At 37.4% G+C, this 14,924-nt stretch overlaps 1 protein-coding gene across 1 annotated transcript in view; it reads right to left on the reverse strand.

Annotated features, from left to right (window-relative positions):
• Nucleotides 1-14,924, reverse strand: part of ASIC5 (acid sensing ion channel subunit family member 5) — a 17,342-nt gene extending 2,418 nt beyond the window's left edge. The window contains exons 1-8 of the mRNA XM_009283326.1: nucleotides 14,885-14,924; nucleotides 10,759-11,065; nucleotides 8,575-8,806; nucleotides 7,332-7,451; nucleotides 6,200-6,349; nucleotides 5,482-5,629; nucleotides 3,667-3,723; nucleotides 1,365-1,533 (exon numbers count right to left, since the gene is read on the reverse strand). Of these exons, the coding sequence (XP_009281601.1) occupies nucleotides 1,365-1,533; nucleotides 3,667-3,723; nucleotides 5,482-5,629; nucleotides 6,200-6,349; nucleotides 7,332-7,451; nucleotides 8,575-8,806; nucleotides 10,759-11,065; nucleotides 14,885-14,924 (1,223 nt within the window). The remainder of the gene's footprint in view (nucleotides 1-1,364; nucleotides 1,534-3,666; nucleotides 3,724-5,481; nucleotides 5,630-6,199; nucleotides 6,350-7,331; nucleotides 7,452-8,574; nucleotides 8,807-10,758; nucleotides 11,066-14,884) is intronic.

The raw sequence follows: 14,924 nt of genomic DNA on the forward strand, positions 1-14,924 counted from the left end.
AGATGTCCCTGCCCACGGCGGCAGGGGGTGACTAGATGACCTTTAGAGGTCCCTTCCAACCCAAACTGTTCTATGATTCATATAGTTCCTGTTCACATATAAACATATGCAAGCATTTGCAGACTGATGGCTTCCAGAGTGAGAAAACCAGTCACTGAAACAATGAAATACTCATAGATATTTCATTAGCCAAATTTTCTACCGTTCTTTATAAACATATTTTGATGATGTGGATACTATGAGTTCCTGTAGCACCTGTCTTAATACTTACTTGTACTGCTGACATCTACATCTGTGAGCAAGAGGCAATTCAGTCTATAAAACTGTATTAAATGCTCTTTGACAACTAGACTGTATCTTTCTAGCAAAAAAATCTGGACATAATTCTATTTTTGGATATATAATGCTTGTGTTTGCAAGGAAATCTGGCATCAATTTATTATATTGTAACAGTAAGGCACGTATGCTCTATTAAAGCATAAGCACGTATGATCTCTCTTCTATGAATTTAAAAGTATGCAGATTATGTCAGCTTAGTGCTACTACTGAATGACACAGCTCTATGCATAACATAAGTTCTAACACTGTTTCCTGGGTAAAAGGTGTAGTCAATACTGTTGAGACGTTTTCACACTCGAAGGTCTCTTCTTTTGGGTATAGACCTACTTTCTTTTGCTGTGTAGCGTTTTCAGTCACACAGCTAGAACCATGCTATTTCACTCTTCTGCTCCCTCATGAGAATTAATATTGTACCAAATATTTTCTAAATAACTTTTATAATATAAACAGTATTAATGAGTTCTACTAACAATAGAAAAGATTATTAAACTTGTGACATTATTGCTACAATAAAACGTAACTCTTCAGTGCTTATGAAGCTTCCTTTGGGAATGGGTTGAGAGAAAGGAGAACAACTTTATATAGCATCTATTTAGGTTGTTCATTGACTTCAGTTGTGGAAGGGTGAAGATTTGTCTTTTCTCTTGGATGGATTGCTCATGTGGATTGTGGATAGGTTTGATAACCCTGTCCTTTCTTTATTCTTAATTGCAAAAGTGATCAAAAAGCTTTGTTATGAGAGATCGATGACGCAGAAGGTAATTGAGAACATTACTTTTAATTGCAGTATCTATTTTATGTTATCCACAAGTCTTAGCTGTATCTAAGTATATTTTATATATATACGAATATGTAAAAATCTTAACCAATTTTGTCTAAGAGATTATTTTATCTCACAGAGGACATTATTAATACCACAGATAAGAATATCTTTTTTAAAGGTCATATTTACATCATATGCTCTGTTAGCACACTTAAAAGTAATCGATAATTTCTTTATTAGACAAGGTGCTAGGCAAGATTACCTGATGTATTCTGGGCTTTTCTTCAGTTTTGCAGAAAAGTATTTTATGGCTTTTTCTCCTCCAAAACTTGAATAGGTGACAGTGGTAGGATAATCCGTTTCTTCACATGGGGCAGGGCAAGTGGAATTGTGGGTTCCTACTGTACATAATCCTTTTATCTCTATATCATCTGAAATTTCAGGAGAAAGAATTTGCATAATATTGCTAAAAAAGCACACAGTTTAAAAACTTTTTTAAAACTTACAAAATTATTTTTAACGGACTTTGATAAACATATGGGTTAGTTATCCTGAGAAAAGTGGATACCTACCAGTTTTGAAGGAACAAATAAGTATTTGTAACTGGCATTTGGGAAACTGGTGCACAGTAATAAGGGTTGAGATTTTTTTTGGTCACTTTTTCCAAAGAAATTCAGCACCTGTAAGTCTTTCTGCCCTCATTAGGGCTTTATGTCCTTATTATTTCTCATCCACAGTTAAACAGTAGGACAACAGAAGACTTTTCATGTTCTGTGCTAGCTTTCTGAGTACATACTTAGGTATATAATCCTTGGTCTTGATCTCTTGATGTCTGCCTAGCTCATTTCAGTGCACAGAAACAGCTTCCAGAGCAATGCCAGTTCTAGTTTGCTATCATTGGATAACTACATAAAAATCTCGGTAAACTAAGTTCACTTTACCTTAACCCCTGCCTGCCATTTGATAATTGGGTTTAAGACAGCTAAGAGGGCTTAGGGACAGCTTTGTTTCTTCAAATACCAAAGAGAAGTCACAAAATTCTGCAGGTCTGCTGCTCATGAAAGTGGGGAGCCATTCCCCTGACGAGGCTCTAACAGAAAGAAATCACTATAGAAATCTGGGAAAGCTGGAGAAAATTCATGTAGAAGAAAAACGGTAAGTCATAAATATTTCCTAAAGCATAAACCATCACCCAAAGCCATCTGGTACTCTGAGATGAGTACCATAGCCTCCTGCTTGTGATGCTCTATTTGTTCTGCTGTGATGGCGGCCGTCGTGCCTGTTCCCTCTGTGTGTGGACTTCTCGCTGTTGCAAACCGCAGGGGAGGAGATATCTTAGCCTGTTAGTTGATGATTTGAGGTACTCTCCAGGGACACTGGGGTTGTGGATTTCGTTCTGGATAGCCGGCCTTTAGAGTTCCTAAAATAAATGCTCTCGCCAACGGTAGGTCCCGCAGATACTGGATCAGTGTGCTGTCATTTGAGTTTTTATCAGATGTCTAACCCCTCCTGCACTGTAAAAGGAGACTTAGCACCTAACTTGGGGTCCTGGGGACCAGACACCTACAAGCCAGGTTCACCATATACAGCATGTGATGCCAGTTCCTTCTGGGGTCCAGCTCTGAATCCTATCCATCCTTGATAGGACTTAGGGGCCATTTTTGTTTATTGCTCAGCGGTTTCTTTGAAACTTGGTCACAGAATATCCATTAAGTGAAATAATATACGTATTTTCACCATGACAGGCTATCAAAGATCATGATTATATAAGAATGTGAACTTAGTGGAATCTATTTCAGAAGAGCGACAGGAAAAAGATATAGTCATTGTTCATAGTAGTAGATCTTGCCTGAATGTTGCACACACCTAATCAAAACAGAAATAAACCCCTGCACAGCCCCCCCCCAACATGTTAATCTACTTGGTATCTTAATCATCCATTCCTTTGGGAAGGGAGAGACACATTACATAGCAGAATCCAAAACAGTTGAAAAGGAGGCTTTCTGAAGTTCATGACAAGTTACTTCTCAGATTAGCATTTGCAGTATTTTCCAGAAAGTATGTTGTAGCGACTTACAAATTTCATATCTACTGTGTGCAGATTATTTGCTTCTGGAAATGGCTTGCATTTGGAGCACTTTGAAAATATATAATTCATTTTACTTTTGAAAAGATAAAACCTTAAAGTCCAGTGATTTTGAATATTTTTTATCAGTTAGCAAACCTATTATTACTGTGCTGTTCGCTTTTCTGTCACAAACAAAAAGAATACAACATTGGAGCTAGAAGGATGATACCATGAAGCTGCAAAAATGCAAGCCAGAGGCTTGATAACTGAAAACAGATTAACTGGACATTCTTCCATTTTAAACCATTTCTGATCACTAAAATGAATTCTTATGGTTTTTTTAATTGGCATCTATTTAATGCTCTGTCTGGTCTCTATTTTCAGAGTATTAAATGAACTGGGATGTACTTCATTTCAGTACTACTTTCAGTATTTTAATTGATAGATATTGTCTACTATTTGGAATTGGCTTAGAAAATATGAAGTAATTACTCACAGACTGCCGGATAAACACAATTGTAAAACTTCAGCAAATCACATTCTGTTCCATTTCCTTAAAAATAAAAAACAAACTTCAGGAACTTCAATTAACAATCTAACCCTTAGCTCTATTTGTACTAAACTGAATTGTAATGTCATCAAAGCCTGCTCACCGCTTCATGTTTATCATTACGCAACTGAGAAATCAATTCAGTTGGGCACAGTGCAGTTACCAACACCAAAAGGGGTACACAGTGAAAAGAGAAAACAGACCAAGCCAAGAGGCTTGCTGTTGGAGCAAACATCTTTATTATGTGTGCCAGCCAGAACTGCCTTTAAGCTTGTGGCTCACTCTTTGTGTTAGCTTGCTAAGGCCAGGAATTCCTGGTTTTCCTGGTGGAAATGACAAAACAAAGTAGGGTAGATGGGATATATGATTACACTCCATGTGTTTCAGCAAAAGTTTTAAACTTCATGCAAGAGTTGTTTGGAGACCTAAGGAGTAAGATAGCACCCTGAGCTAACAGCAAAATTTTCAGATTCCAGATGGTCTCACTTTCTCCCCAATTTTTTCCCTTGCATGGAAATATTACTTAGCAGTTTAGCACACAGTTAAAGAAGGCATTGCCCTCCTTTATCGAACTGTCACTGTATAAAGCTCTCACCCTGGGTATGGGAGACCTGGACTTAATTTCTTTCTCAAACACCTTTCCATGAGAGTTTCCAGGAGATTGCCAACCTCCTTTCCAAGAGGTTGTCAAACAAACAGGCTAGACATTACTCATTAATGGGTCTCCCTCAGTGAAAACATTCTACCTTGCTTGGGGATATTTAAAAATACATTGAGTCAGAAAGTGCAGGCGTGACAGTGGCTTTCTTGCCCACTAATTGTGAAAAAAGAGCTGTGAGGGCAGAGATTTGGGGTCCAGCTCTTGCTTCAGAGAGAGGTGACAGTATTATCATTACTTTTAATGCTGAAAAGGTGGGAGGGAGGAGACTGGTCAGGGCTCAGTGTTACTGCTTTACATTTCTAGAGTGATTAAGATGCCTGGATTCTGGAGGGGAGTATTGCAGCATACACTGGTACTCTGCATTTCGGGCTGATTAAATGGCTCCATGCAGCCTTTTGGCTTTTGTAGAGCCCTCTTCTGGTGCCAGACTCTTTCCACGGTTCATGTGGGGGAGCTCAGTTTCTGTCTTCAAGCAATCAGTTCTGCTGCAGCTGCTAAACATCTGCAAAGTAGGTTTTCTGTGATACATGTGAAAATCTATGACTTCTTATGAATTTAGTTCCAACTCTTTAGGAAGTCAGGTTGAAGACTACAGACTTGTCTCACAGCCCTAGGCATAATCTTTTCTTTCAAGTTTTTTGGTCTGTATCCTAAGAATAGCCATTGACCCAGATGCTAGGTCTAGAGCTGACCCAATATCTTGCTTGTTTTCTCTGAATTAAAAAAAAAGAAAAAGAAAAAGACAAATTTATAATTTAGTTCCAACTCTTTAGGAAGTCAGGTTGAAGACTACAGACTTGTCTCACAGCCCTAGGCATAATCTTTTCTTTCAAGTTTTTTGGTCTGTATCCTAAGAATAGCCATTGACCCAGATGCTAGGTCTAGAGCTGACCCAATATCTTGCTTGTTTTCTCTGAATTAAAAAAAAAGAAAAAGAAAAAGACAAATTTATATATTAATAACAAATTTATATAATTTTAATTAATCCCCGCTGTAGATATCCCTCAAGCATGTGCCCCATCTCCTTTGCTGTTCAATAACAGGTGAGGTCTCCTAGCAAGATGATCAGTGTATGGTATGATGATATTCCTGAGAAATACCTGGAAGAATGAATGGCAAACAGCCACACCAGTCCTGTATGTACCGGGCTTTGCATTCCTGCAAACATCCGTTAGTACTATAAATCTCGTGGTACTGAAGCTTTATATCAGGCTTGCACTCTCCCCATGGGTATTCTTGGATAATTGACTGTAGGGTAATAATAACAGAAGATATAATTTTTTTGTCTCTGTTTTAAATTTAGGTATTATTTTCTCACATTTTAAAGTGCTGAAGGAAGCCTGTTAAAGACATAAGCAGTAACACTGTGATTTAATTGGAGGCAATTACAGTTTGTGCTTTTGGGATTATAAAATCATCTCCTCTCTCTCACAGCAAAAGTAGGACCTGATCAGACAGCCTAGCACAGAAGGGTCATCCACTCCACTTGGATTCCACTGGGAATCTGAGACAACCTTAATGGTAACAATGTGTTGATGGGGAAATGCTGTGGTGTCCTTGTATCATTATATGTCAGCGAGACTGTAAGATGTCAGGAACGAAAGGCTGACTTTAATAGATACAGATTATGAAGACCGATGACATCCCCCTCCAAAATAGCAGTAATTTTGTTTGTGTCTGGAGGAAATGTTATTTTTAGGAGTCACTTTGGCATGATAAATATTTTAACTTCCAAAACGTCTAATTCATTGTCATGCTTCAGAAGAGAATTAGAGACAGTAAAGACCAGTATTTCCACTTGATGGACAAAGTCCTTACCTTCAGCTGGCGGATTGCGACCTGTGCATGCATGCCGACCGGTGTTAATAAACCTAAACCATCAAAGCGTGGAAGCTCTTTGGGTGAATGGATAACAAAAGTTATACCAGCATCAGTATAACCAAGAGCAGGTTCATCAGTGAATTGTTCCTGATACAAAAATAATTATTTAAAATAGTTTTGGCTTTGCTCACCATCTGAAGCTTTAGCTATCTTTAAAATGGTACTATGCTTTTTTATTTGGTCTTGTATCTCTAGTCACATTTTTGGCAATTTACAGAAAAGTACAGAAGCAAACTGACTTGAATTTCCTTTATTGATTACCTCTGTGGGTATCCTTCCAGTTACCATAAACTCTCAGGTTTTTTATTCCTTCTGTCATCTCCCAATTTCAAAAGCAAGAAGGCATAGATGAACATTTACTCACAACTTGGATATTCGTTCCTTTTACTTGCAACTACCCATCACATTTCAGCAAACTTTCCATTACCCTCTCCAGAACCTCACTCCTGTCTCATAATTCCTAGAGAACAAAAGTGAATGTCTAAGTCATTTATCACTCTAGATTTTAGTTTTCTTCCCTGATCTCACGAGGTGATATTCCCTGAGTTTTCTGGTTTTTGTTGGTCAAAGACAATTCTAATAAGGTCAGACTATTTATAGTGCAAAGACCAGATCTTAGCTGGCATTGAGCACTTACAGCTGCTGCTTCTGCAACTAAAATTCAGTACTACTTAGAAATTGGCACCATATGACCTTCCCTACTGGGCCTTTTATTAAAATGAAATGATGTTACCCCTAAGCGCTTGTATAAAATTAAATTACTGCTCTGATGACGTTTCAATTGTAGGTGAACTGTGTATATATACATATATATGCTCACTCACAACTTTCAGAACCAGTTAGCTGGGGACAGACTCAATAATAATTCTGACTTTTTAAATCTGTATTAGATCTTTCCTTTAAAATACCTTCTCACTCAGAAATAGTTTTGATACAGAATTTTGTGCATGAAATTCTGAAGGTCTGTGTAAAACCAAACAAACAAAAAACCAAACCCAAACCAAAATACCTCTACTCATCTATAAGTTATTACATGATTTGCTGTTTATAATCATTAGGATAGTTGTACCTGTTGGACATCAAAAAGCAAATGTAAGCCTCTTCCAGACAAACTCACTTTTCTTGCTGGAAGATCATTGTGATTAAAAGTAAAGCAGTTTCCATATTCAGTGAAAACATGTTCAAAATCCTTCAATAAAGGAAAACAGGGAAGAGTAAAATGAAAGATCATTTGAAGTTTCCTTAGCAAATTACAATGCAAGACTACTGGGGTTGGTTTGGTTTTTTTTGCCCCTCAAAGGCAGTGCTAAATATTACAATCAGAAAAGTGGCAATTGATGGAAATATTCAAAAGGATTTCATCCCTTTCTATAGAAAATGAAGTTTAAAGGAGAAATTTCACATTGTTTCTTAATACCTATGAGCTGCTCAGAATCATTTAGTGAGGTCCTGTTGTTTTTCTATACCTGTTACATTATACAGAAATTATATATTCAAAACCAGCTTGTTTAATTTTTCCAGTAGATGTTTAGTGAAGACTGTTTTTCGTGTTACATATGAAAGCACAATATTTGCATTTTTTCCCAAAGCCACCTCATGATTTAATATGACTGCATCTCAATGCTTTAGTTTTAGTTATTAGCACTAGTGTCTTTCAGTTAAGAGAACTCTCCAATGCCTAATTTTAGAAGCTACAGCATATCTAAAGGTTAGAGTAATCCGAAAGAATATAGGCCTGACTTTTCTGTTCATGTTTTCTATTTAAGTTGGGAATTGCTCTGTGGAAGAATCGACATAAAAATGGGACAATCATATTCTTTGGCTGTTGTCGAAAATTCCCAGAGATGGGCTATTTTCACCTCATTATTTAAAATTCCTGTGGACTCTGCATATAGTTACCCTGGTTGTCTATATTCTTGACCTCAAGAACAAAACTACGCAATCATCTCATGCAAAAAACTCTGTTCAAACTGACTTTCGTTATAGGCCATTTATGCAAAACGTTGTTAGATACAGCCTGGAGGTATGACAGCTTTCAAAGGCTGCTATTTGTGCAGAAGCAGCACTAGGCAGAGAGCAATTTAGACTGAAATCCCATTTTACAGCTCAGGGAGTCCAGCAGGCTCCCTCTGCAGTCAGTGGGAGAATCGGGGTCCTCAGGGTGATTTAGAGCAGGACCTTTTTTCTCCATTGGCTGACTGTAAAGGGATAACAGGGGGAGTAACTGGCAAAGCTAGATGTCTCAAGTTTAGTGGTAAGAATACATCCCCTTCCCCTCCATGCTACTGTTTTAGTAAAATAAACATATTTACCTGTGGATAACATGGCTTTCCAAAAAATTCACATTCTAGCAATGTGCTGCTGTTCAGATAAAACCCATTTTTCTTTGTAAACTCCTTGATGCTGAAGTTCTGGTTCCCAAGAAGGAAATCATTTAGCTCTTGAGAATATTTATCTTGCACAGCAAATTTTTGGAGAACTCCAGACACAATGTTCCAAATTAAAAAAATTATTTTGAGGTTGCTTACTGCATGAGCTTGAAACCTGTCAGTGGGAAGGAAAAAGAATTGCTTGGAGTTCTGCAGAGTTATAGGACTGATCTCAAGGCTGCTGTTGCCAAATCTGTGACATGATTTGTTGTCTGCTCGCAAACTATAAGTGATTCTTGCCCGCCATGTTGCACTTTGATCTTTGCAACATGAATAAGCAATATAGTCTCCATTTCTAGGAAGGTATTTTCCATATCTGAAAACAGAAAATGGACACCTTCCCATGGCTATTCTGGTCAGTCATACTGGAAACATTTCTGTTGTGTGTGGTTGTTCATTAAAAAAATAAAAACCAAAAAACCCGAGTAGCTTAGCCATCTGCATAAGCCATCGACCAGATTTGTAGAACAGATGACAAGCTGAACAATTGCATTTACAAGTGGGAAACTAGCTGGGTGGAGCTGTTCCTTTCAAAAAAGCTGTCTTCCATCATTTAGAAAATTGATTTCTAAGTGCATTTGCAGTAATCTCATATACCTGTTTTACTAAGGCTCTACACCCCAGTGTAGAGACAGTCTACCTTCCCATGAGCTCTGTGGCTGGTGACACAGTGGTATAAACCAAAGGTGATCCTTACTCCTAGAATCCACTTGAAAAATCTCAAAAACATGATGAGGTGTTGGAGGTGCTTTCCTGATGTATAGCATTGAAGTCCTTTATTGAAGTAAAGTAAGGGTTTACAGAACAGTTATAAGTTTGAAAAGAGAATAAACACAAATGAAACTACAATACCATGTTCTTTAGAATTGCCATTTTATGTAATCCTATTTTTAAAAACATATCAATGTATTGGTATAATAGATCTTAATGCCCCAACTTAAGGAAGATTGGTAGGAACAACTCTTCACAACTGAATTTGAGTAAAAAAATAAAGACAAAGGTAGATTTGTGCCTCTTTGTCCTGCCAACGAAAAAACTGGTTACTAAAAACAGGAGGGAAGGATAAGCACAGCATGAACAACAGATGGATGTGGCAGCAAACTGTTGCTTAGGCAGACAACTGCCATGCTCCGTAGCTGACTATTTGCTTACAATGTGCTGCCGCTGAAGTTACAAGAAGTGAGGCATTTTTATAATAGGCAGCCCACTGTAATCAAAAGGGACTTCTATCTGCAGTGCATGTTGTGCAGTATAACCCAGGATGGCTTTATGCAGGGCAATGGGAAGGAGGCATAGTGAGGCAGAACGGCTCCAGATATTTGAGACTTGGACTTCTGGCTGAGTCTGCCAGCAAAAGGTAGATGATAAGAAAACTTACAATTCTTGAGGAAACATTGTGGGTAAACTTTCTGTATTTCTAAAACTGTTCCTAAATTACATATTTGCTTTAAAAATCGGGCCGTAGGTTTACTACGTTGTTTCAAATTGGCTGCATTTGAATCTTGGCCATTATCTTCAAATGTAGAAATCTGTAGCGAAGTTCCTGCTTAGACACATGACTTCCAAACAAACCAAATGCTTCCCTCCTGCAAATCCCACTGACATCAGCTGGAACCATAAAGGCCGAGCACCTCCGAAAAAAAAGTATCTCCTTTGCCTGAGATTTCTACATTTGTGTGAGGTTTCTATTTGAATCTCTCTATTTGCAAATCTTGTCTTTTATTTTTAACTTTGATGACTGTCTCTTAGTTACACTGTAGAAGCAACACTCCTACATAGAAGAACAACACCAGAGAGGTTTTTCTACTCCAACTTATGTTTTGAAACTTAAAAACCTGTAGTGCAATTGTTCATCTGAAGGAGGGGGAAGATTAAAAAAACAACCCCCCTTCCTTGATTCTCGTATGTTCCTTTTCATTTAAATCTTATGTGGTGGTGTGGAAGACATGCCCCTCAGAGCTGTATTTTCCCTGTTTTATGCGATTTGTTCAAGCAATTGTGGAACCTGACTGCTTTCAGATAAAGAGGTGTTGCCTCTCAAGAGCAAACAACAAACATATCTCTTACCTGTTCAAGTTGCAAAAAGTCACGGCAGGGAATTTGACATTTTCCACATACTGAGTGACCACTGTAGTTGTGGTTGGCCAGCTGAAGTAGTAGATGAAGCGACTGCAGATTTGCCAAATAGCAATGGCAAGACAGCCCACCACTACTAACAGCCACAGCACTTTGCGAGTCTTGCTCTGCGTTTGAACAATATTATGCACTCCATGAAATGAAGTGGATGAGGCAAACTCCTGATGATACTTCCTTCTGTCTTCCAAATGTGGCAGCAGTTTCTTTATTAAGTACAATCGTATCTTTTCCAATATTCCTTAATATGGAACAAAGTGAAAACACGTTTTTAAAATTAGCATTTAAATGGCACTTAAGAAAGGAAACCATGTAATTTTGATATTGGAAAGCAGTTGTAAAGTTTCTCTTTAACTGTAAATTCTCTCTTTAAGAAAGTAGTGAACTTGCTTCTGAGGATGGAAGAGTTGGGTGCTAAGAGATGAGCTCAGTGCTGCCTGAGGACAGACTATATCTTGCAGTATTTTAAGCACACAAATTTTAAGCACATTAATATAAAAAAGTAGTTCCAATTCTGTGGAAAAGATTGGATTTTGATACACCTCAGTGATCTAAAACCACAGGTTGCTGTGAACCTACTGTAAAAAGCTAAGCATCTGATTTTTGCAGTAACATCCCATTAAAGGCCTGGTCCTTCATACTTGCTCTGAGAAATAAGGTGAAAAGGGAATGATATGGAAGGGAATTTCACTCTTTCACTATTAAAAGTTGCTGGATAAAACTTGACAGGTTATAGGTTCAAAAGGAAATCTACTCTCTTTTTTTTAGGTTTGTACTTGTCTGATTCCATAACTTCGAAACAGGAATGTTTTTAGTTTTCATTTACCCCATGTTTTCTACAAACTGATGTTAAAAAAACCCAAACCAAACCAAAATATTTTTAAATCTAAGTTTAAGAGCTGTAACAGTAATGAATATAATCAATGCCTGGAAATGTAGTCATTTTCTTATGCTTGCTGCTGAATGATCTTTTGAGCATGGATTTGACAGAATGTTCTCTCTCAAAACATCCAAATGAGGGAAACTTAATAAGAACTTCCCTGTATCTAGTCATAATTGGACCAGTCTCTTTGCGAAGTGCTTCATTTACAGATTGTTATCTGCTACTTTATTCTGTCATTAAGAAAGTCCATAAGAACAGTAAATTAAAGACATTTTGTGAGACAATAATAATTAGGATCTGAAAATATTTAGATCAGTGTTTAACAGCAATTAAATGCTTTCCTAATTCCATTTTTTAACCAAAAAATAGATTTAATAGTGTGGCATGTGTGGTAGGAAGAGAATATACCCTTTATAAGACTGATTTACTTGAGACTATTACAGTTGGGCAAAGGAACAAAGGGATATAAGAATCATCTGCCAAAGCTATCATGACCACATCAGCACTCTGGGATGGTGCTTTGATCTCTGCACAGTCTCTGGACTGTGATAATGAAATCCCAGATGGTGCTGGATTTCAAAATATTTCTGAAGGGAAAGAATTTTCTTTATATTGTTCTTTAAAGATCTATGTAAGAACTTTGATCAATACTGGTATAATTTACTGTGACTCCTTTTTATCATCAAACAGTTTTCTGCTGGAAAACTGTTCAAAAGTTCCTCTCCTAGCTCTAGCGACTATTGGATCCCATTGCAAAGCTGTCCAGCAACGTGTGCTTTTGTACGTCGCACTGGAATGGAGTGGATTTCTGGTTTTGCTGTAGGCTTCTCTCTCACCAGCGCGTGTGCAGTGGGACAAGCACTTTGCGCTTTCCCTGAATAACAGCAGAGCAAAGTACATTCATAGCATGTGTCTGCCTCTGCTGCCCGTAGACTCCAACAAGAGACCACAAGCAGGTCAGATCCTCTTCTCCAGGGAAAGTGCTGTGTGTGTTTATTCCTCCTATACACACTGTCCTAGGCAAGAGAATGATAGCATATCCCTACATAAAAGTCCATTGCCATCAAAAAACACTAGTTAGCTTAATCAGCAGAAATGTAACTTGCAACGAATCTATGCAAATATGTAACTAAACTGTACTTCGGCTCTTGTGCATAGCTACTACAGTAAGTATACAGGATGCTTTATCCGATTGCAAAAGTTTTGCTGCTAATGCATAAGATTATATAATATCGTACTGCTGCTTTCATTACTGTCTTTCACCAGACGAATTAGCACTACTAGGTGAGTGTCTCTAAGAATCCTTACTCTACTTTCAGATTTCATTTAAAATGCTATAATTAAAAAAAAAAAAATAGAAAGAAAGAAAGAGAAAGAAGGAAAGAAAGCTTGTTAACTACATAGGGTCAAGTGGTAAATTGCTAGTATGACATTTCGCACATGTGGTGGATTGGATAATAGTATGAAACGTGTAAATTGGGACTAGCCATTTATTTTGGGATTTGGTCTGTTTATGAGGAATAGGTACATTCCAGTGATAGATAATTAATAATTATCTAATTATCTAATAATGGTTATTCCAGGTCTCAGTTAATGAATAGTAAAATAATACACCACAATAATGTGTGGGTGTGAGATTATAAATGATTAACCCTTCATCCTATGCTGTGCAAAACTTAGGCTGTGTGGATCTGGACTAAGGTTGTGTAACCAGCACTAGCTGTAAGTGAATTAGAGCATCCAAGCTGCTGCTAGATAGACAGTAAGAGAATGGTTATTCCAGGTCTCAGTTAATGAATAGTAAAATAATACACCACAATAATGTGTGGGTGTGAGATTATAAATGATTAACCCTTCATCCTATGCTGTGCAAAACTTAGGCTGTGTGGATCTGGACTAAGGTTGTGTAACCAGCACTAGCTGTAAGTGAATTAGAGCATCCAAGCTGCTGCTAGATAGACAGTAAGGTCTTGCAAGACCTTAGACATATTAGACAACAAGGTCTTGAAAGCGCTATGTTCTGTTAGTAGCAATACAAAGTACATTTAATGTAGGGACTACAAGAAAAAATGTTTTTGTCAAAGATGTGAATAAAACCAATATTTATAGAAGATCCAAAGAGTAGAGGATGGATAAGTAAAAAAGCAAGGAGGTAACTAAATGAGAGGAATCCAGGTCCAGGAGCAAACCACATGTTTGGAGCAAAATATAGAACATGCATGAAGGAACTAGTAAGGTAGCTTATACGTTCAGGATGGGCTGCAGATGCTTTGCCTCAGGAAACACTGATTACTAGAGAAGCCCCGAGAACCATCATGGTTAGTCAGATAAACCTGGTTTTCTGGTCAATGTTGTTAAAGAAGAAATGGCTTCCCTGCATGTATAACCAGGGATACATGGCCAGGGACGTACTATTATGAGCTTATATAAAAACCTCAGAAATTCACAGTATCTTTAATGTTAACACTGTAAATTGAATTTAAAGGGTTTTTTAACTTCAGTAAGCAGGTAATTGATCACAATCTATAACTACTTGTATAGGCAACTGGTAGATAACAATAATAGGCTCTTTGATCTAGTGGGGAAAAAGAAGTAACAGGACCCAGTGGGAAGAACTGGAAGCTAAGCTCTCGCATAGCAGAAATAAGGTACAACATTTTTATTTTAGTATTCCCAGTATTTAATTGTGATTAGATTTTCATTAATGAACATAGCAAAAAAGAATGGCTTTTTAAGAGATAGCTCATCTTCAGCCAGAGCTCTTACCTGGAAGGAGGTATTTCAGGAAGGTTATATGTGGCCTCTGTGCAAGGGTTAGTTAGTCTAGATAGATTTGTGATTTCCTCTTTGTCTTAATCTAAAAATCATTGAAGTATGATATCATTCAGAGAAGTAATTGCCTAGTTAAAACTGTGTTAGCTTTATTCTAAATGCATGAAGGACTGATAGCTAGAGACTGTTCCTCACTTCTTAAGTAAGTGTATGAGTTTTTTTCTACAAGATTTTTTCATCTTTCCCTTCTTCTTTATGTCTTGAAAATGTACATTACTGCTATTTTTGGACAAGGTTACAAGAGAAAGGAGACAGATTTTCTCATTTTGGTTGTCAGTCCTGAAAAAAACTACCAAAATGTAACAAAACTCTTGGTAAAGCACTCTAATATGTCTAGTCACATACCTTTAGCATCCGATTGAATGAATCTCCCAAGCTGGTCCAT

This window comes from Aptenodytes forsteri, unplaced genomic scaffold, assembly GCF_000699145.1.
Source record: "Aptenodytes forsteri isolate BGI_AS27 unplaced genomic scaffold, ASM69914v1 Scaffold6, whole genome shotgun sequence".
Taxonomy (NCBI): Eukaryota; Metazoa; Chordata; class Aves; order Sphenisciformes; family Spheniscidae; genus Aptenodytes; species Aptenodytes forsteri.